The sequence below is a fragment of the Pongo pygmaeus genome, chromosome 5, assembly GCF_028885625.2.
Source record: "Pongo pygmaeus isolate AG05252 chromosome 5, NHGRI_mPonPyg2-v2.0_pri, whole genome shotgun sequence".
Classification (NCBI taxonomy): domain Eukaryota; kingdom Metazoa; phylum Chordata; class Mammalia; order Primates; family Hominidae; genus Pongo; species Pongo pygmaeus.
This window is the reverse complement of record NC_072378.2, coordinates 56,752,256-56,775,324: the sequence shown is the minus strand read 5'-3', so window position 1 is coordinate 56,775,324 and position 23,069 is coordinate 56,752,256. Positions and strand designations below refer to the sequence as shown.

Below are 23,069 nucleotides of genomic sequence, written 5' to 3'. Positions count from 1 at the left end.
CAGGATGGTCTCGATCTCCTGACCTCATGATCCGCCTGCCTCAGCCTCCCAAAATGCTGGGATTACAGGCGTGAGCCACCGCGCCCAGCCTGCACTTGACTTTTTATACTGTATTAGAGTATGATTAATGCATTAAACTAAAACATTGCTATATTACCATAGCCACAAACCATGTAATCTGTATTTGAATCATTTGACAAATTCACATGCCTTTTCTTTGACACATACTTAACTTCTACGTTGAAGTGTTAACATGTAGGATGACCATTTCCTAATACTGTTTATTTTTATACTCTGCTGTAGTTGAATCACAACAAAATATTATTGAGTTAAATAATATTTACCACAGTTCATTCCATCTTTATGGACCTATTGTTTCTCTGGAAGAGTTGTCTCTGATACTTTCCTTTCTCTGATAGGTGATGATTCCTTTATTTGTATGAAAGACTTGTGCTGCTGCTGCAGCTACTACTACTAGTACTACTACTACTACTACTACTTCTACTACTACCACTTCCTCTTCTTCTACTACTCCTTTTTCTAACTACTACTTCTACTACTACTACTACTTCCTCCTCCTCCTCCTCCTCCTCTTCTTCTTCCTCCTCCTTCTCCCTCCTCCTTCCTCGTCCTCCCTCATTCCTTCCTCCTCCCTCCTCCTTCCTCCCTCATTCCTTCCTCCTCCCTCCTCCTTCCTCCCTCATTCCTTCCTCCTGCCTCCTCCTCCCGCTTCCTCCCCCTTCCTCCCACTCCTCCCCCTTCCTCCCCCTTCCTCCCCTTTCCTCCCCCTTCCTCCCTTTTCCTCTCCCTTCCTTCTTCATTTTTCTCTTTCCCCCTCATATAAAACAAATTAACATGAAACCTAGTCTCTTAACAAATTTTTAAGTGTACAGTATTGTGAATCATAAGCACAATGTTGTACAGCATATCTTTGGAACTTTTTCATCTTGCTTGACTGAAACCTCCCTCCTTCCTTCCCTCCCTCCTTCTCTTCCTTCCTTCTTTTCTTCCTCCTTCCCTCCCTCTTTTCCTTCCTCTTTCTTTCTTTTCTTTTCTTTTTTGGTAATGGCCAGCCTAACATGTAGAGGTAACATTTCATTGTATTGATTTGCATTTCTCTGATGATTAGTGATGTTGGACATTTTTTTGTATACCTGTGGCCATTTGTATGTCATTTTTGGAGAAATGTTTATTTAAGTCGTTTGTCCGTTCCTTAATCAGTTTTTTTTTGTTGTTGCTGAGTTGGAGTTTATTATTTATTTTGAATGTTAACCCCTTATCAGATATATGGTTTGCAAATATTTTATCCCACTTCATAGATTGCGTTTTTACAGTGTTTTTTTCTCCTTTGCTACACAGAAGCTTTTTAGTTTGCTGTAATCCCAGTTGTCTATTTTTGCTTTTTTTGTTGCCTGTGATTTTGGAATAAATCCAAGAAATCATTACCAGACTGATGTTATGAAGCTTTTCCTAGTTTTCTTTTAGAAATTTTATAGTTTCAGATCTTATGTTTAAGTCTTTATTTTGAGTTGTTTTTTGTGTATGGTGTAAAATAAGGGTACAATGTTATTCTTTTGCATGTGGATATCTGGTTTTCCCAGCAGTATTGATTGAAGAGATCCTTTCCCCATCGGGCAGTCTTACCACCCTTGTCAAAGATAATTTCATTGATGCATGCAAGAGTGTTTTCTGGGCTCTCTATTCTGTTCCATTTGTCTATATGTTTGTTTTTATGCCTTTACCATGCTGTTTTGACTACTCTAGCTTTGCAATATATTTTGAAATCAGGAAGTGTGAGGCCTCCAGCTTAGTTTTTGTTTCCCAAGATTGTTTTGACTCTTTGAGGTCTTTTGAGGTTTCATATAAATTTTGGGAATGCTTTTTCTACTTCTATAAAAAAGTTATTGGGATTTTTATAGGGATTGCATTGAATCTGTAGATCAAGTTAGGTAGTATGGACTTTTTAAATAATATTGTCTACCAATCCATGAACACAAGATGTATTTCCATTTATTCCTTCTTCAGTTTCTTTTATCAATGTTTTGTAGTTTTCAGTGGAAAAGTTTTTGATTCTTTGGTTAAGTTTATTTCTAAGTATTTTACTTTTATATTTTATAAATGAGATTATTTTCTTAATTTTCTTTTTAAATTGTTGTTACTGAATAGAAACACAACTGATTTTTATATGTTGAATTTGTGTTCTCCAAATTTGCTTAATTGGTTTCTTCTAACCGTTTTTTTGGCATGGAATCTTTTATGTATAATCATTAGGGTTTTCTATATTTATGATCATGCTATCTGTGAACAGAGATAATTTTATTTGTTTTGTGATTTGAATGCCTTTTATTTCTTTTCTTGCCTAATTCCTCTGGCTAGTACAATGTTGAATAGAAGTGGTGAAATTAGGTATCTTTGTCTTGTTCCTCATCTTAGAGGAAAAGCTTTTAACATTTTACCATTGAGTGTGATGTTAGCTGTGAACTTTTCAAATATGGTCTTTATTATGTTAAAGTAGTTTCCTTCTATTCCTTACTTGTTGAGTGCTTTTATCATAAAATAGTGCTGATTTTTGCAAATTATTTTTCTGCCTCCGTTGAGATGATCATGTTATCTTTTCCTTCATTCTGTCAATGACACATTTATTGATTTTATATGTCAAACTCTTTCATCCTGTGGATAATTCCCATTTGGTCATGGTGTATGATGTTTCTGATGTGCTGTTAAATTCAGTTTGTTAGTATTTTATTGGGGATATTTACATCTATATTCATCAGGGATATTGGCTTGTAGTTTTATTTTATTATGATATCTTTTTCTGGCTTTGGTATCAGGTTAATGCTGGCCTTATAAAAATAGTTTAGAAGTGTTCACTCCCCTTCAATTTTTTGAAAGATCTTAAGAAAGACAGATATTAATTCTTCTTTAAATGTCTGGTAGAATTCACCACTGCCACCTGGTACTAGGCTTTTATTTTTGGGGTGTTTTGATTACTAATTTAATTTCCTTTAATCTCTAGTTATAGGTATGTTCATATATTCTATTTATTCATGTTTCAGTTTTGGTAGGTTATATGTTCTAGGAATTTATTCATTTCTTCTAGGTTACCAATTTGCTGATATATAGTTGTTCATAGTGGTCTCTTAAAATCCTTTTTATTTCTGTGGCGTCAATTGTAATATCTCTTCTTTCACTTCTTGTTTTGAGTTTTCTCTCTTTTTATTAATCTAGTTAAAGGTTTGTCAATTTTGTTGATTTTTCCAAAAAAGCACCTCTTAACTTTGTTGATTTCTTTCCATTTTCTATTTTGTTTATTACTGCTTAAATCTAAATTTTTTTTCCTCCTGCTAACTTCGGGCTTAGTTTGTCTTTTTTTTCTGTAGGTCCTTGAAGTGTAAAGTTGTTTATTTGATTATTTGATATTCTTTTTCTTTTTTAATGTAGGCATTTATTGCTATAAACTTCTCTCTTAGTACTGTTTTCCTGCATCTCATAAATTTTGGATGTTGTGTTTTTGTTTGTCATCAGGTATTTTCTAAATTTGTCTCTGATTTCTTCTTTGACCTAATGGCTATTCAAAAGTGTGCTATTTAATTTTTACATATTTGTGAATTTTTCAATTTTCTCCTGTTGTTAATTTTTAGTTTTATTCCATTGTGGTTGGAAAATATACTGGTATGAAGACATGTTTTGTGATTTAACATGTGGTCTGTCCTTGAGAATGTTTCATGTGTAATTGAAGGGAATGTGTATTCTGCTGCTGTTTGGTGGAATATTCTGTATGCATCTGCTAGGTTTATTTGGTCCATAGTATTGTTCAAGTTTTCTATTTCCTTATTGATCTTCTGTTTGAATGTTCTAATCATTATTGACATCCTCTACTATTAGTGTGTTTCTGTCTATTTCTCCCTTCAGTTCTGTATATGTCTGCCTCATATTTTTGTTACTATGATGTTGGCTGCATATATAATCTTAATTATTATATCTTCCTGGTTAATTGACCCTTTTATCATAATAGGATATCTTTATTTTTCTCTTATTATAGTTTTGTACTGTGTGATATAAGTATAGACATCTCTGATGTCTTTTGGCTACCATTTGCATGGAATATCTTTTTTCTTTTTTTTACTTACAGCCTATGTGTGTCCTTAAATTTAAAGTGAGTCCTTTTCATTTCTTTTCTCTTTTCTTTTCCTTTCCCTTTTCCCTTTTCCCCCCTTCCCTTCCCTTGCTTTCCCTTCCTTCCCCTTCCCCTTCTCCTTTTCCTTTCTTTGTCTCATTCTGTTGTCCAGGCTGGAGTACAGTGGCATGATCATAGCTCACTGCAGCTTCAACCTCCCAGACTCAGTCAATCCTCCCACCTCAGCCTCCTGAGTAGCTGAGACTACAGGCACATGCCACCATGCATGGCTAATTTTGTTGTTTTTTGTTTGTTTGCTTTTGTTTTTGTTTTTGTAGAGATGGGGTTTTGCCATGTTGCCCAGGCTAGATTCTTTCATAGATAGTATATAGCTGGATCTGTAGCTCTAAACCATTCAGCCTCTCTATGTACTTTGATTAAGGAGTATAATCACTTACATTTAAGGTAATTACTGGTAGGGAAAAATTATTATTGCCATTTTGGTAATTATTTTCTGTCTTTCCTGTAGCTTTTTGTCCCTCTTTTTTTCTTTTACTGCCTTCCTTTGTGTTTTATTGCTTTTTTTGTAGTGTTGTCCTTTATCATTTTATTTATCTTCCATAGGTATTTTCTTTGAGGTTATCATAGGGGTTACATGAAACATCATGTAATTATAACAACTTATTTTAAGTTGGTATGAAATTAAATTACATATAAATATTCTATATTTTTGCTACCTGTCCTTTGTTACTGATGGCACAAATTGCATCTTTTTATATTTTATATCTGTAAACATATTTTTAAAGTTACAGTTTTAAAAAATGCTTTCGTCTTTTAACTTTTACACCAGAATTAAAAGTCATTTATGTACACTATTACAGTATTATAGTATTGTGTGTCTGTCTATATATTTACTTTTATCTGAAAAATTTATACTATCTTATGCTTTTATGTTGCTGTTTAGTATACTTTCGTTTGATCTTGAAGGACTCCTTGAGAATTTCTTATAAGGCAGGTCTGATGGTGATGAACTTTCTCAGCTTGTGTTTATCTAGAAAAGTCTTTATTTCTCCTTCATTTTTGAAGAACAGTTCTGCCAGACATAGCATTCTTGGTTGGCAGGTTTTTTCTTTCCTTTCAGCACTTTGAATATGTCATCCCACTCCTGGCCTACAATGGTGCTATTGAGAAATCTGCTGATAGTCTTATCAAGGTTCCCTTGTACATAACAAATCTCTTTCTTTTCTTGCTGCTTTCAAAATGTGATCTTTGCCTTTAACTTTTGACAATTAGATTATAATGTGTCTCAGTGTGGATTTCTTTGGGTTTAACTTAGCATATATTAGGCTTCTTGAATTTGAGTGTCCATATCCTTTTCCAGATTTGGGAAGTTGTTGGCCTTATCTCTTTAAATAAGCTTTTTGTCCCCTTTTCACCCTCTTCTTTTTTTTTTTTCTGGAACTCCCAAAATGCATATATTGGTATGCTTGATGGTGTTGCATAAATCTCTTAGGCTTTCTTCACTCTTTCTCATTCCTTTTTCTTTTTGTTTCTCTAACTGGATAATTTCAAATGACCAATTATTGAGTTGCTGATTCTTTTCCCTCTGCTTGTTAAAGTCTGCTATGAATCATCTTTAGTAAATTTTTTCAGTTATTGTATTCTTCAGCTAAAGTATATCATACTTATTACCTATATAGCTGACTATGTAATGCTAATGATTATTCTTAAGAAAATATTCTTTATAAGTATGATTAATATGTAATTATAGATGAGATAATATGTCCGTCTGAAGAACTTTCATGAATAGATAGGACCCAGGTTAAGTTTTTTCCAGAGAGACAGACTAATGATATTTCAGCTATAGAAATATAAGCTGCTTGAACTGGAAAGAAAATCAAGAACAGAAAATACTTTTTACCCCTTAAATGCTAAGAATGCAAGAAAAGAATTTTAGTGTTCATTTTTGAACTAAATAAATTAAAAGCATTATCCAAAGTTGTATGACTAGTTAATAGGAAATCCTGGATGAGAATCATAAATCCTGTTCCATTGTTTTTCTTTTCCATAGGTGTTAGATTGTCTCATATTGCTATTGTCTCAATTTTTTGCTAAAGACAATATATTAACAAATATTTATCTTATATTTTGTTTTACTTTTATCCCTCATTTTTTAGAGAAAAAAGCATATTAAGATCTCACTCTTAAATGTGTAAAATATTTCTAAATTTTCTCAGAAAATGTATTCATACACATTTATATACTATACATTTGTATACATATGTAGATTTTATAATTCTAATTATAGAATACTATTGTCTAGTATTTCTCCCTTGATTTTTCTTTTATTGTTTGAGTAGTTCATGATTAATCAACTTTTATTTCTTTTGCTTTATAGAATCTGTCTGTCCAACACGAATTCCAGTGGCAGCTCGTGACGAAAGGGGATTTGATATTCTTTTAGGTTTAGATGTAAATAAAAAGGTTAAGAAAAGAATACAGCTTTCACCAAAAAAGATAAAAGGATATGAAGTAACATCAAAAGTTGATTTATCAGAACTCACAAGGTATGCATTATATGTTGACACAACTTTTTTGGGGGGATATGTCTATGGACATGTCAAGAATTCTTTAAGCTTACACTAGCTCTTCTTTTTCTAGCAATGTTTTCCCAGAAGGTCTTCCTCCATCATATGTATTTGTGTCTACTCAAAGATTTAAAGTCAAGAAAATTTGGGATTTATGGAGAATATTAACTATTGATGGAAGGCCACAAATAGCAGTTACCTTAAATGGTGTGGACAAAATCTTATTATTTACAACAACCAGCATAATTAATGGCTCACAAGTGGTTACCTTTGCTAACCCTCAAGTTAAGGTAAAGATGCCTGGGATAATACTATGATTATGATATTCATGGGGAAGCACCATTGGGTTTATGTGTGTTGGGGAAAAGTGGGCTATAATTTTAACATGACTGGAAATATTTTTACTTTAAATTTTAATGTTTCTGTGTTGAAGAAAACTAACAAAGAAAAGAAAATTGTTTCTTGATCAATATGGGGACAAATGCTGAGGTGAACTGACATATTTTGAGTGCCTACTACTAGGTACCAGGCACATTTAATTATAATAGCCATCCAATAAAGAAACCATTGCTCCCATTTTGCAGACAAACTAATATTCAAGGATGTTAAGTTCTCCCTCAAAGTAGAACAGCTAATAAGTGATGACATCAGGAATTAAATTTTGGTCTAGTTGACGTCAAAGTCCATATTGGTCTGTTTTACACTGCCATGTTCTACAGGATATTTACATGAAGACATATCTGTTAGAATATTAAATACCAGATACATAATAGGTATGAAATTTACCTTAATTTAGGAGGACATTTTATTTCCCCAAATGGAATTCATATTTAATAGAATATATAAACTTGAAAAAGTTTATTTTCAAAATCATATTTTCAGAATCCAGATGCAATAATAAAAGTAATTAAGTTTTGCTCATTATTATAATTATGATAGTCTAAAGCCATATTACACAGTTTAGGAAATATATATGGTAATATATATAAAGTATGCAATTTCTTCATTTAGTAAGTATATTACATTAAAAAAATTGTTATTTGCTGTCTTCATTAAAGCCAATGTGCCAGATTCTGTAAGAAATGACAAATGAATAAGGCATGTTTCTTACCTTCAAAGAGCATATTTACAATAGGATATTCAAGGCAATTGGTATCAAATAGAAGTACAAAGTGTTAGTGGAGTGTGGATGGGAAAATGTGTTCTAACATAAAATAAGAGGAAATCTGCATAAATGAAATAATTTTTGAACTGGACCTTGAAGGATGTATAGCATTTTGATGGAGATGGATATAAGGGCACATTAAATAAATGATTCAGTATTGAGTCGTCATGTGTGTAATAAAATGCAGGGTTTTTATTTAGAGAACGCAAAGTGACTCTCCTACGTTTAGAGTATAAGATGCATGGAAGAAAAAGCTATCTAGGTGTAAGCCCAATTTATGAGGGGCCTGGAAAGCCATATAATGTGGTTTGGACTTTATTCAGTGAATGTTTCAACAAAAGGTCTTGACCATAGTGTGTCATTGTCAAGGCAATCTTCTCTACTTCTTTTTCTTCTTCTGTCCATAAATAATACTTTCAACTTTATCCTAAAATTAGGCCAGGTCCTGGGGATACAGAAATTAATAAGATGGAACATCTCCCTTAACAGAACTGTAGGGAGAGAGATTAATTCTAGTGGTGATCTGAAGGATGGCTTGGAAATGAAAGGGTCAAAGATCTAGATAGATATGAAAATTATTGAAGTAAAATAAGAGTTCCATGAGCCTAAATTATGGCAGTGACAATGAAAATGAAGAAATGAATTTGAGTCATGTTGAAGAAATATATTGGGTAGAACTCTGCATCTGGTTAGTTACTGCAACTCAAAGAAAGAAACTTATGTTTAGAGGATGCTACTATGTAGGGAAATGGGGTCAAGAAGAAAACTCTGGGGGGTAGTTCAAGTTTATTTTGTTGCATACATTGTTGGGCTAATTGTGAAACATCCTGAAAAATTATTCTACCTAGTATTAGAATTATAGGACCCACGCATAGGAGAGGTACAGGCTGTTATTGTAGACATGGGAGTTATTATATAGCAGTGATAATTGGCCTGGAGGAATGGATGAGTCAAAGAGAGAATGAAAAATGTCCAGAATAGACCTATGAGTAACGCCCTCATTAAAGGGTAGGTTGAGGGAGAAGAACACTCAGAGACAGAGAGAGAATGAGCAACTAGAGAGGAAGAAATGAAAATGATCAAGATGGTTTGAATTCCAGAAGTTGAGTGAGATTATCAAGGAAGATTGATTAGTTATGGGGCCCAAAGTTGCAATGAAATAAACAAGATGAGGAAGGAGAGAAGCCATTTGGATTCAGAGATTATTAAACTCAGTTATGATTTTGATATCGTTGCTTTAGTAAGTTGTTTGACACAATTTCTTTGAAATATGTAATAGGAACTCAGATAAAGATTAATGAAAGAATTGGTGGATAGCATATGAGGTCCACCTTGGATCAGGGTGAATTAATGTATAATACAGTCAGTCTGTGTGGGACGAAGTTTCTCAGCAATGGTTAGGTACAAGGGAGTACGAACAAAGAAAATAAAATATTGTTAGGAGCTTTATTTATGAATCTTCCACACTTTCTTTTTGTAGACGTTGTTTGATGAAGGCTGGCACCAAATTCGTCTCTTAGTAACAGAGCAAGATGTAACTTTGTATATTGATGACCAACAAATTGAAAACAAGCCCTTACATCCAGTTTTAGGGATCTTGATCAATGGGCAAACCCAAATTGGAAAATATTCTGGAAAAGAAGAAACTGTTCAGGTAGATAAATAACGATTTACTCTTTGAATTATATAGAATGAAACTTTTGCTGTCCTTTGTAATAGTTTTCACCACATTTAATCATATTTAACTTAATTATGAATTCTCTTAAGTTGTTCACCAAAATGTGGTCAGTTCATTAGTGAAATTATGTGTATGTATATGTATTAAAATGCAGAATTGGACTTAATCTATTTCATAAGAATATTTAGAAAAATGTTCCCCTCGGTTCAGGATAGAATTCTACATTTCTAGGAAACATTAATTTCATGTTTCCCAAGAGAAACATAGTTTAAGTAATGAATTTGGAAAAGAAAATATAGTTTCATCTGTAAGTGGGGCTATAAAAATGTCTTTGCAGCTGCAACGATAAAATTAGATTAATTCATGTCAGGGTTCTTCACAAACAAAACTGTTCCTTAAAAATAAAGCAATTGTGGTATGTTCAAATTATACCTACAAAGGTTTTGTTTTGACTTTTTGATACCTCCTTAAACTGGAGTGTCTGTATTCGGATGGAGAAATGTGTCTGTAAATGCCATTTCTAGAAAAATCCTTTATTTGAAAAGGTATGTCCCTCCTGCACTGTTTCTATTAAAGGAAGAGTCTGTCATTTTCATATACGTGTTTACACATGTGGTCTCTATGAATTAATGCTACATGTCAAATTGTAGTAAATATTTAAACATTAACAAGTGCTGGGCCTGCTAATCACACAACACTCCATGCCAGCAACTAAATAGCGAAGACCAAAGATGGCTTCTTGAGTCCACCCTATACCGTCAGGAATGTTGCAGAGATTTAAGATAAACACAGAAAACCTGGGAAAACTTTTAAGTGTCCGACAAAATGCTCTTTAGATTAGCTTTTAATACAGGAGTACTAAAAAAGCCTCACTGAGTTCTGGAAGAAAATCAGAGACTTGCTCTTGGTGCTAGGGAATTTTTCTTTAGTAGTTATGTTGCATCACATCTTTATAGTATAAAGTATTAAAATTTTGCATTTTCATTGTTTTAGCTAAATGCTGTGGTGTAAACCTTACACAATTACTAACCATAGTGGATGTTTCTATGTATCTCAGTTGCTCTTATAAAACAATTAGCTTGTGCCTCAACTTTAATTCTACTGGGTTTATGTTCTTAGTTTGATGTCCAAAAGTTGCGAATCTACTGTGACCCAGAACAGAACAACCGGGAGACAGCATGTGAGATTCCTGGATTTGTAAGTAGGAGGGATTGTTTTTTTCCCAGATGTTGCTTTAGTACTTTCAAAGCAATAAATAAAAAGCAGATAATATCTGAGTATTAATTTAATATGTAGACTTAATTTTATTTTTTAATGTTAGTGGAAGTGAAGTTACATGAAGCAAAACATATTTTGAGGTTATAATTGAAATGAAATTGTTATGTGTCATTGCACAAGTGTGAATGAAAGACCACAAAGAAATGTTTTCTTGTTTTGTTTTGTTTTGTTTTGAGTTTTTGAGTCGGAGTCTCACTCTTGTCGCCCAGGCTGGAGTGCAGTGGCGCGATCTCGGCTCACTGCAACCTCCGCCTCCTGGGTTCAAGAAATTATCCTGCCTCAGCCTCCAGAGTAGCTGGGATTACAGATGACTGCCACCACACGCAGCTAATGTTTATATTTTTAGTAGAGACGGGGTTTCATCATGTTGGCCAGGCTGGTCTCGAACTCCTGACCGCAGGTGATTCGTCGGCCTCAGCCCTCTAAAGTGCTGGGATTACAAGCATGAGCCACCATGGCCCGCCAGTAATGTTTTTTCCCATCATCTATGACTGTGACTATTCCAGTGTTCAGGTAAAGCAAGATGAGACCTGCTCCAGAAAAATGTAGGATGCTTTGAATGTCAGTGTGTGAAATACATTATTATACTTAATATAATCATGTATAATATAATATAACAATATAATAATGTACATTAAACATGTGGACAGAACACCCCAAACAGCACAGTTCTGAAGAGCAAGAAATAATTATTTTTCTTTTTCACTGACACTTTTTCTCAAAGTGTCAGTGAAATAATGAATAGATACTTTTCTTGTTGTTGATACCTAAGTAAAAATTTATTATAGTTCTAGAATATAAGCAGTGTTTCTATTTATTTAGCTATTTTCATTAATGTGTTAGGAGGAAAAAGATTATAAGCTAAAATGTTATAGCATCGCATGGTGTGTGTGTGTGTGTGTGTGTGTGTGTGTGTAAAATCAATCCCCTTTCCCCCGGGCAAAATATTGGTGTATTACTGCAAGTGGAAATATGGTAGAATGTTGTACAACTTTTTGACAATGTGAATTCCCAGTGATATTTGAGTCAACCATAGTTTTTAAAAATGTGTGTAGTTATGTTGTCATCATCTTCTTTTTTCCCATCAAATGGAATAACGTATGGATCCACATGTTCTAAAACCTTGAAGACACAGAACAGCACATTTAAAAGATCTGTAATCAGAGTTTTCTAGAAAGCATTTATTCTGGGTTTTCTAGATAAATAACTGTTTAAGCACTATAGTTTTAGATATTTATAACTTGAAATATAAATCTCTTTTAAAAGTGTTAATAAGCTATGGCATTTGAGAATTCATTGTGCATACTTCATTTATTGATGTCTCTGCGTTGACATATGATCATTACCATTATCCTTCCATATGATGAAGCACAGCTTTAGATAGCTGATTTTGAATTCTTACTTCCACTTTATGTTTTAATGTCTCCTTCCTTACTCTCAGATGTGACTTTCTGTGGCCTGTTTGCCTTTTGCACCTTCAATCCAACCTTCTCATTTTTGAACTAATTTTTATTGTTTGGAAAGATGATTGTCCTTTTAAAATTGTATGTTATTTAATAAAACACAGACTATTTTAGGAGAAGCTCTCCTGAAGTGCAAGATTTTAATGCATGCAGTTTGTGACTTCCTCAAATGTGTTTCAACATTTTTTTTCTGGTTCTTAAATGATTTCCTGAAATTTCAAGACAGCATATAAATCTCATCTGGAGGTATTTTTTAATCTTGCATGGCTATTATATCAAGCAGCTCTGGTGTTTTAATTCTGTTCTTCTACTCACCTTAAAAAAATACATCCTTTCTGTATTCTCCTATATGAATGGAGTAGTAACGTGTAGATAGGTGACTTTTTAGGATAAATGCAGGGAAATATTTTGTTTTTTGTTGGTTTTCATACTTCATATATCTCTAATCTGGATGGTGAAATATCTGTAAATTAGGCTGATAATTTATAAATTTTATTAAAAACATTTTAAAACACACTTATTGTTTTTCTTTCAGAATGGAGAGGTAGGCTGGGATACTATTGTTCCCCTTAAGGTAATATTTGTATTGTGGGACCACTTAGCTCTTTTCCAACAACTGTAAGTATGTATATTAGACAAATAGAACCCATTTTTATATAACTTCAATGTATTTAATATTTATAGATTTTTGTGATTTGGAATTTCCTATTGGGTTGGGCTAAATAAAATTTGAAAATGAATGTAAGATATTTTTGCCATTTTACACAAATATATAAATGCATAAACATATGTTTATGCATGTACCTATATGTCTTTCCATGCTTGTTGTCTGTTTCCATTTTTGTCTTTCCATGCTCGTTGTCTGTTTCCATTTTTGTCTTTGTAGTGCCTTAATGGTCCCAGTGATGTAGGTTCAACTCCAGCTCCCTGTATTTGTCCTCCGGGAAAACCAGGACTTCAAGGCCCCAAAGTGAGTAACACCTAACTTGCTGTTTTTGTTAAAACACACAAACAAGAGCTGGGTAAACCATACAATTCCTAATCACCATTGATCCTGTTGAGAAATTGCTATCTGGTTTCTTATACAATTTAAAACCTCAGTTTTAGTCATTTTTTTTTCTAGAAAAACAAGTATATTCTAGACTAGATTAGGATACCTTTTGAACCTAAAACTGTATCTGTCATCCACATTAAACTGAGACAGTATTATTTGGTTGTTTTTTTTCCCCAAATACTGCTGCTAGAATCCCAAGAACAATACTTCCTTACAATCTGGTAAAAAATGAAGAAAGGGCATTTGTTAAGACATGGTCTGAATTCTTAAATGTCTCAGTTCTTAATTTGTCAAAATAATTTTCAGATGGAAAAAATGAAATAAGAAATTTCAAATTGATTTTATTATTGTGAGTTTGATGTCTGATTCAAAAATAGAGCCACGTACATTTATTTCACTTAATCATGTACTTTTGGGGAGTATATTCTTTTAGTCATTTCCATATTTCTGTATATGCTCTTGTTCCAGTTACATTTACATATTGATTTGTATACAAATGTACATATACATTTTTATATGATTGGGGCCATTGTGTGTGTACTACTTTATAACCAGTTGTTTTATACATAATATGTTCTGAATATTTTTCCATGCAATTTAATATTAATGACACATTTTTTTTTTTTTTTGAGACGGAGTCTTGCTCTGTTGCCAGGCTGGAGTGCAGTGGCTCAATCTCGGCTCACTGCAAGCTCTGCCTCCCGGGTTCAAGCGATTTCCCTGCCTCAGCCTTCCGAGTAGCTAGGATTACAGGCGATCACCACTGCACCTGGCTAATTTTTTGTATTTTAGTAGAGACGGGGTTTCACCATGTTGGCAAGGATGGTCTCTATCTCTTGACCTCGTGATCCGCCCGCCTCCACCTCCCAAACTGCTGGGATTACAGGCGTGAGCCACCGCGCCCAGCAAATGGCTGAATTTTTAAGTAAGTTGTGCTTCTTGTGGCATCACTTAGACACAACCTAAGTAAGACACTGAGAAGTGTAGTGGTTTGTCCATGATAGATAAATCTTGTTTACTTAACATTATATTAAAATATCACCTAAATAAAATAATGTGTAACTTGAAAGCAAGTATGTTTCCCTAAGCAAAAAGATAATGTTTATGTGTATTGATCACCTCTTACTTGAAGTGACCATAATCATTTTTGTTAAATATGAATTGTAAGGTTCATTTAGACTGAATTTTTCTGATAAGTGAATTTTCTGAATTTTCTGCTGGTCCAAGATAATTTAATTCTTTCTATCTTCTATGTATATTTCTCTATTCATTTTCAGGCCTAACCATTAAAATAAAGAAAGATATGGAATTTAAGAAGTATACATTTGATCTGTCATTCAAAATAAATCTCTGTCTGGCTTTAAATTTGAATGCCATACATGATAATCAATGTATTATTGTAAATTATTTTTAGATAGCATTCAGAAGAGTTAATTCAAATCATCTTTAAAGTAACCATCTATTATTTTAGATGCTTGACATAAAGGAGAAATACTTATAAAATTCTCCTGGGAGAATATAACCTGGAAGACACCTTGGTGTGTCCTACCAGTAGATTCTTTTAAAAATATATATATTCATATACTTTATTCACCTTGGAATATTATACATAAAAGTAATTTGACCTGCATGAGATATAATGTAGAAATTAGAGACCCATGCTGTCTGACCTATCAAAGCCTAGAGTGCTTTTCTGACTCTCAGTGAGGTTGAAGTCACCTCTACCATCTCCAGGGTCTCCAAGGGGCTGTTCACTTTTGGGAGGCACAACCTCTGCTGTTTTCTGATTGTCATTTGTGGTCCAATAGATGTCTTGTAGTGTCACCTATTTTTACTCATGTACTTTCTACACTAAATTTTTAGCACACCCATTGTCTTATCTGATGAAGCCTCTAATTTTTTAATATTTCCAAGTTTCATGTGTTTCTCATTTTCATTTTCTTTTCTTAGTCATAATCTAGCCCTATTGCCACCTACTACTCTAAGTGAAATTGCAGTTTTCCACCAATCTTCAAGTTGGCGTGCCTTTTTGATCTGCTTTCCATTTTCTTCAGAAAATCTGGCGGGAGGACAGGAACACACACACACTCTTCCATCCATTTAGGGCTCTTTATCCTGGAAGTGGTTCCTTACCCAGAACATGGACCTGTGTGTAAAAAACAGAATCCCTAGCAACCCTCTAAGTTGCACTTCTTTTCTGGCTTTGAAAGTTCATAGGGTTTTAATTAGTTCAACAGAACCTGAATTAAAACAGATGAGACAAGTTTACTTTAGGTTCCACTGAGGCTTATTGGCCATTTTTGTTATATGCTTTCTGGAAAGGTTTGCAGAAGTCCATCAAATATAGTGACCTGTAAAGAACAGATCTAGCTTTTCTATTAACAAGAAATAGAGTTTTAGGAAATGAGTGCGGGGTCAAGACTGAAACAGAGGAGAAATTTTTGTGTTGATAAATGGAGAAGTGCTGATTCTAAGATAGGTATTTTTTTAAAGTTCTTTAGATTTCTGGAAAATATGACAACACTGTTGCAAAACCAGGTAAAAATGACAAGGTACACCACACTTAGACTTATCATTGTCATTGTAACTCTTTATCAGGCATCAAAAAATTATCTGTCACTAGACTGTGATCTCCTGGAAGAATGGCTTATTTTTTATCTCTAATGACAAACATAGGGAATGATTAATGAATCCGTTGGAATCATTTGTATATGCAAGCCCTTCTTTTGTTCACAATAAAGGTTAATAAAAAGAAAATTCTCCTTTGGCACTCCAGTCTGGCACAGTGCTTAACAGTAATAATTTTTGTTAAAGGAATTGTGAAATTGTTAAAACAATAAAACCCACCCCTCCTCCCATTTAACCTATATGGAACGTGCTTCTGTTCTGCAAGAAAGATCCAGGTCAACTCCAGCTTGCAAATAACTTCCTTTCAAAGGACCCGTGCATGCAAATAACAGCTTCTTCCCCTGCTTCAGTAGCCAGAGGAACAGTTGTGGTAACAAACTCCTACATTTGCTCTAACCTGAAATGTTAGATGTATTAGGTCAGAAGTGGAAAGAAGACATTTTTGTCTTTTTTAGGTTAGGACAATTTTTTAATAACTTCTTTGCTCCAAGATACCATTTTACTATAGCCATATCTCTGTTGATACCCTTTGTTACACCCTAGTAATTTTGCCAATTAGAGATTCATTGGGACTATCAAGGTACCCTCTGTCTAAAACACAAAAGCCTTTGGAAAATTTCAAGGGCCAAGGGCATTTACATTTTTATGTTAAAATTTTTCAGACTGAGTAGAGTCCTTCTAGATTCAGGGAGTGGTACTTGGGTTCTGAGGGAGGAAAGAGGTTGATTTTGCAGAATGGAATAAGTCTTAGGTCAGATGCTCTTGTGGAGACCAAAGGGGTAGCAAGAAGGCATGTAAGGTTTTTGAAATGAAGGCTTACAAACATCGTATTTGGACCTATATGAAGTATTCCAAAGTTTTGCCTTGGATGAACAACTTAAAATATTAGCTTATTTTTATAAGTATAACTTTTTCTTACTTTATTTATATTTACATTACTTAAGAGACCATATTCAGAGATGTTTTAATTTAGTCCATGACATTTCCACTCCTGTCAACAACTTAAAAATCCTGTGGCACAAATTCAAACAAACATAAATAGATACTGCTTTTCAGCTGAGCACATATTTTTGAAAACTCAAAATGTACAAATGTTTCAACTAAATTAGAATAAGGTGGATTGGGAATTTAGTCACGGTTTTATAATAATAAGTCATGTGTCTAATGTATTGGGGAATTTTTTTCTCCATATTAAATTTTCTAGCATTCTTCAGTCTGGTTCTGATCAGTGTATTATTGTGGACAGGAATGGTAGTGTTTAGGAGCTTGGACCGTGGAGCTGAACTGGTTGGGTTTGAATCCCATCTCTATCACTGCTGTGTGACCTTGGGCGATTTACCTAACTTTCCCGGCCCTCAGTTTTCCTACATAGAAAATGGGAATAATAAAAGTATCTGCTTCATAGGATTATTACAAGAATTTGGTAACTCAATATATGCAAATCTGTTGGACCAGCACATAACAGTCAATAAAGGTTGAGTGTCAGCTTTTATTAACAGTAATAAAATTGGCTTTCTCTCCAGTCAGCTAAATTAATTAGGATTTTACTTTATTCTTCCAGTTTTATAGGAACAATACCAAACCTACCTGAGTTTTTGCAAATAACTTAGTGGCAGCAATAGTCAAAATAACCAGTAAAATCTAACAGCAATAGCGGAACCTACAAGAAATTATTTTCTTCTTGGGGCTATTGAGCAGTGTTATGGTCTTTATGAAGTCACATTGGGTTTATCTTGTGGGTAATTTTTTCATTTGGGAACTCAATTTTGATTAACTGAAAACATTATTATTAAATATCTTTTTTAATAATTGTATGCAGCATAAAAAGCACAAGTCCCTTTTCTGTGCCAAATTTTTATTTCAGCCTGATGATGATAGAGATTAAACCCTCTCAAATCCTTTTGATATCTTAGGTTTTGCTGATAATTGATATTCTACAAATGAGTAGGTCAATGACAGATTGTATTTGAAGCACATCAGACAAAAAGTAGTTATTGAATCTCTACTTGATACCCAGCATTGTACCAAAAAAAAAAAAAAAAAAAAGTAAGGCCAGGCATGGTGGCTCACACTTGTAATCCCAACACTTTGGGAGGCGGAGGGATCATGAGGTCAGGAGTTCAAGACCAGCCTGGCCAACATGGTGAAACCCTGTCTCAGACTTTGCTACAGTCTCAATCCAAGTGATAAATGAAGACTAACCAAGGGAAATCTTTGAGAAAACACTAGTTATGAATAAGTGATTTAAGAGCTGTCATGGCATTTCAGTAGAAAAAGACACCAGGAAAAAATGGAGTAAGAAAGTTGCAGTGAGGATAATTTTCTCTTATTAACTCTAGAGTGGAAAAAGAGGAAAATTTATTCCAGGGAGAAGAAAAAGCTGGAATTTCTTGAAAGGCAGCAAGTCCAATCAGCCAGCACATGGATAAGGAAGGATGGCAGGGAGGCTGGAGATTAATGTGTACCTTCTCAAAATAAGAGAGAAATTCTAACTCCTTAGAGACACAGAAAGTTGTTTCCTAATGCCCAGCCAGCACTGCAAGTCCTTGGATTAGAATTACAAATTACATTTATTCAGTGAGACATTACATGGTTCAGCATTATTTTTCCCCCTTGGATTTACAGCTCTTCTTTCTGTCTTTTAAAAATGGCGTTTCCCTTCTTCTTAGCCTTTCCTCAAGCTAAGCCTCTTGGGGGGCAGCTGCTAAGTGAACAGCTCATCCCTGCTTTATTGGTTCCTTATTAGAGTTCACTTAGTTCTTTCCATTTTTTTTTCCTGTTGTTTCAGGAACAAATTTCTCTAGCCAGGAGTCTGAAGTAGTATTTCCACGAAATTTGGCTCTGTAATAGTACCCTCAATCACAGGGTAGGTGATTGATTTCTATGTGAATGATTTCTTGATAAAAAATAGTAAAGAGATCAGGCTCGGTAGTTCGACCCCATAATACCACCACTTTGGAAGTTTGAGGTGGGAGGATCACTTGAGCCCAGGAGTTCAAGACCAGTCTGGGCAACATATGAGACCCCACCTCTACAAAAAATACAAAAATTAGCTGGGCATGATGGCTTGTACCTGTAACCCCAGCTACTTGGGAGGCTGAGGTGGAAGGATCACTTGAGCCCGGGAGGTTGAAGCTACAGTGAGCTGTGATCACACCACTGCACTCAAGTCTGGGTGACAAAGCAAGACCCCATCTCAAAAAAAAAAAAAAAAAAAAAATAGAAAACACCCACAAGTGAAGAATTAATAGAAATCATGTGCGTCTATATAGGAACACCCTGATACTTATGGCAGTGACTTTATATTTTTCAGCAGGATGCTCCATTTAGACTTCACGAATTCAGAGATAGATACCTATGATATTTTTTAGTATTTTTTAGAATTAAATTATAAAACACCCTCACCTCACAAAAAGTGTTGCTTTCATGTTTTTTTTTCACATGGACGGTGACCATCTGAATGGTCAGTACTGGCCATTGGGCAACATGCAAGAGTTCCATAGAGTGTGACTGAGCTCATTGCCATGTGGTATTAAACAGTGTTGTTTAAAGATCTTAGGTTTTTGAGGATAAAGGTTTTTTTCTTCATTTAAATATTACATGTATTCAAGAATTATGGGACTTGGAGTAGAGTTATTTGGCCTGGGCCTTGCTCTCATAGTGATATTGTGTTAATCTGAGATTGCAAGTATAGACAGAGTAACACAGCAACACACTTACAGGATTGAAAGAAATGATAGTCCTGCAGCTTTAAACTTGAATTCTACATGAGAGATCACATGGTCTACAGACTATTTTTAAAATATATATGAGTTAAGTTGTATTATAGGACATCGATATCTATATATGTAGAACCTATAGGATATAATTAAGTCTATAGGCCAGGTGCAGTGGCTCACCTAGCACTTTGGGAGGCTGAGGCAGACAGATCACTTGAAGTCAGGAGTTCAAGACTAGACTGGCAAACATGGTGAAACCCCATCTGTACTAAAAATATAAAAATTAGTTGAATGTGGTGGCACATGCTTGTAGTCCCAGCGACTCGAGTGGCTGAGACAGGAGAATCTCTTTAACCCAGGAGGTGGAGGTTGCAGTGAGCCGAGATCACATCACTGCACTGCAGCCTGGGTGACAGAGCAAGACTCCATCTCAAAAAAAAAAAAAAAAAGTATTGGTATCACGGAGACCATATTTGCTATGACGCTTTACAGTTTGTTCAGAATTCTAAAAATGTATCCTACCATAAATGTGCATATTTTGCATCAGTGAAAAATACTTGCTATAGTTATACTTGGTGTGGTCACATAAATAAATCATTGAAAGTTCAATATAATAAAATGCATTATTTATTAAGTAAGCATTTAAAATATGGCTTTTTTGGCTTTTTTTTTTTTTTTTTTTTTTTTACTTTTGTTTTTAACATACAAAAAGCCTCAAATAATGGAATTGGTTTTGAACTTTTATTGATCCTGACTGCACCAATGTGGCTGGTTGTTTTGTACTCAAAAGTTTGTTTGCTTCCTGCTTAGGGTGACCCTGGACTGCCTGGGAACCCTGGCTACCCTGGACAACCTGGTCAAGATGGTAAGCCTGTGAGTACTGAAAGCTTAGTCATCTCCGGTATATCTGGGATTATAGTGTCAAAGTAAAAGTTTTGCTGAGCAAAGCTAAACAGACAAGGAAAGCTTTATTCATGACTGCTGCCATAGGAAGGAGAGACTGAACTCAACTCTGTTGGAACAAAAGGAGCTAGGGTGTGTGGGCACTAGAACAAGTTTATGGAAAAGTAGTAGAGGACTTTAGATGGGAGGTTGATCAGTAGGCTTAAGCACATTGAGTTATTCCACAGTTTGCAAATGTTTTCCTCTGTGATCAGGCCATCTCCCTTTACTAATTGGTGCTCATCAAAGTTGGGTATACACCCTCCCTCACAGACTGGAAGATAGTGGGGACACTATCTTCCTTGATGATTACATTTCAAAGGAGTGGCTCTCAGGTCCTTGAGAAAGACATTTCTGGGTTATAAAATTGACAAGTAGCTTTTTAGAGTATTTACATTTCAAAGGAGCAGAGAAGGAATTTAGAATTTTAAGTCCTTTAAAGCAAATGCTCTAAGAAAAAGGGAGGTCAGGGATCCACAGTCAGGAAGAAAGCTGCCTAAGTTTAGTCAAGTGGAAGAGAATGTTACAGCCAGCTTGGGAAGAGAGTTAGTGTTCTAGTCAGCTTTCAGTTATCTTACTTCAAAATTGCATACATCTTTGCTACAAAAAAAAATATTGTCCAGTGAGTTCTCAGTATCATGAAGGGCTGGTTTTAGAAATTCTATTGTCTTTTCTCTACACATCTGTGGAAGCTTTCAAATTAAAAACACTTTTAAAGGTAATGTTATTTTCCTAATAATGTATACCCTGGGATATATTTATAGTCTGACTAAAAAATACAATATCCTCTGAGGCTCAAGGAAACTTAGAGATGTAAAGGGAACATAAATCAACTTTAAAGCACTTTAGGCAAATATTTACAGTTAAGTCACTATCAGCATGTTTATAAGAGTAAACATTAAGAATTAGCTTTTGGCTGGGCATGGTGGCTCACGCCTATAATCCCAGCAATTCACAAGGCTTAGGTGGGCGGGTCACTTGAGACCAGGAGTTTGAGACCAGCCTGGCCAACTTGGTGAAACCCCATCTCTATTTAAAAAAAGAAATACAAAAATTAGCTGGGTGTGGTGGCACACACGTATAATCCCAGCTACTTAAGAGGCTGAGGCACAAGAATCACTTGAACATGAGAGGCAGAGGCTGCATGAGCTGAGATCATGCCAGCCTGGGTGACAGCACAGAACTCTGTCTCAAAATAAAATGAAAAGGAATTAGCTTTTGAATGTTTGAATGTCAAATTATAATTGTCACCAAAATGAAGCATTTCCTGAGATTTTCTTTACCATGAGGCATTAATTCTTACTATGAAAGAGTGGGAATGTTTACATTGTGAATCAAAATTGTTCAAGGAATGAAAGAACCATAGATATAATGTGAAATCATCAATACCTTAACCATGAGGATGAAAGAGTTGCTTAAGTTCCTGAGAGAGATTTCCTAAGAAATTAAAAAACAAAAAATAAAACAAACAAAAACACAACTAGCCAGATTTTGAAGAAGTAGTAATGTGCTGAGGCTTTTTATACTAGTGTTGCATGGGAAGAGGATGGATAAACAGGTAAACCTTTCTAGAGAAAGATTATCCAAAAAGGGAGGTTAATTATCCTTAGCAAACTAACACAGAAAATGAGATATCCCATCTTCTCACTTATCAGTGGGAGCTAAATGATGAAAACATATGGACGCATAGAGGAGAACAACACACACTGGAGCTTATTGGAAGGTGGAAGGTGGGAGGGGGGAGAGGGTCAGGAATAATAACTAATGGGTACTAGGCTTAATACCTGGGTGATGAAATTATCTGTGCAACAAATCCCCATGACACAAGTTTACCTATGTAACAAACCTGCACATGTACCCCTGAACTTAAAAAAGAAAAAAGAAAGCAAACTTAGGGAAATTTTTTTTTTCTTAAAAAGTAGGGAGGCTGAAGGGATAAACAAAAGTGGTAGCCACCTAGAAATGCAGAGAGCTAAGGTGATGTTGTGTGGTTGTTGGGGCAGCATTTTTTCAGCTGACACACAGGGATTCAGAGTGTGAGGGCAATCTACTTAGGGACTTTGAGAAAGACAGTGATTTGATCTGTTTTATGATTTAGAAGGATAAATATAAATGCCATTTGGAGAGTAGATTATATGGGGGCAAGAGTAGAAGAAAGGAGAATATGCAGGAGGTTGTTTCATGATTCTGAGTGGTAAGAGTAGTTTGTACTAGGGTGATATGGTGGGAGAATGGAGAAGTAGTCAGATTCTGGGTTATTCTTACTGGAAAGCTGACTAGAATTGCTAGCAAATTTAGATATAGGATATGAAAGGAAGAGAGGAGTCAAAGAAGAATCAAAGGAGTATAGCTTGAGCAACTGGGTGAATTGTGGTGCCATTTACTGTACTGGACAAGACTGGGGGAGACAGAAGTTTTATAGACATGTCTTAGTCCA

At 34.7% G+C, this 23,069-nt stretch overlaps 1 protein-coding gene across 2 annotated transcripts in view; it reads left to right on the top strand.

Annotated features, from left to right (window-relative positions):
* The window catches only part of COL21A1 (collagen type XXI alpha 1 chain), a 204,565-nt gene that overhangs the window by 77,194 nt on the left and 104,302 nt on the right, over positions 1-23,069 (top strand). The window contains exons 4-10 of one of the 2 annotated variants that reach the window (XM_054493050.2): positions 6,516-6,684; positions 6,779-6,995; positions 9,351-9,524; positions 10,668-10,745; positions 12,825-12,833; positions 13,176-13,259; positions 20,501-20,563. In XM_054493050.2, coding sequence (XP_054349025.2) covers positions 6,516-6,684; positions 6,779-6,995; positions 9,351-9,524; positions 10,668-10,745; positions 12,825-12,833; positions 13,176-13,259; positions 20,501-20,563 — 794 coding nt within the window. Of the gene's footprint in view, positions 1-6,515; positions 6,685-6,778; positions 6,996-9,350; positions 9,525-10,667; positions 10,746-12,824; positions 12,834-13,175; positions 13,260-20,500; positions 20,564-23,069 lie in introns of those variants that run through there. The other variant, XM_063666271.1, reaches the window with a different exon arrangement.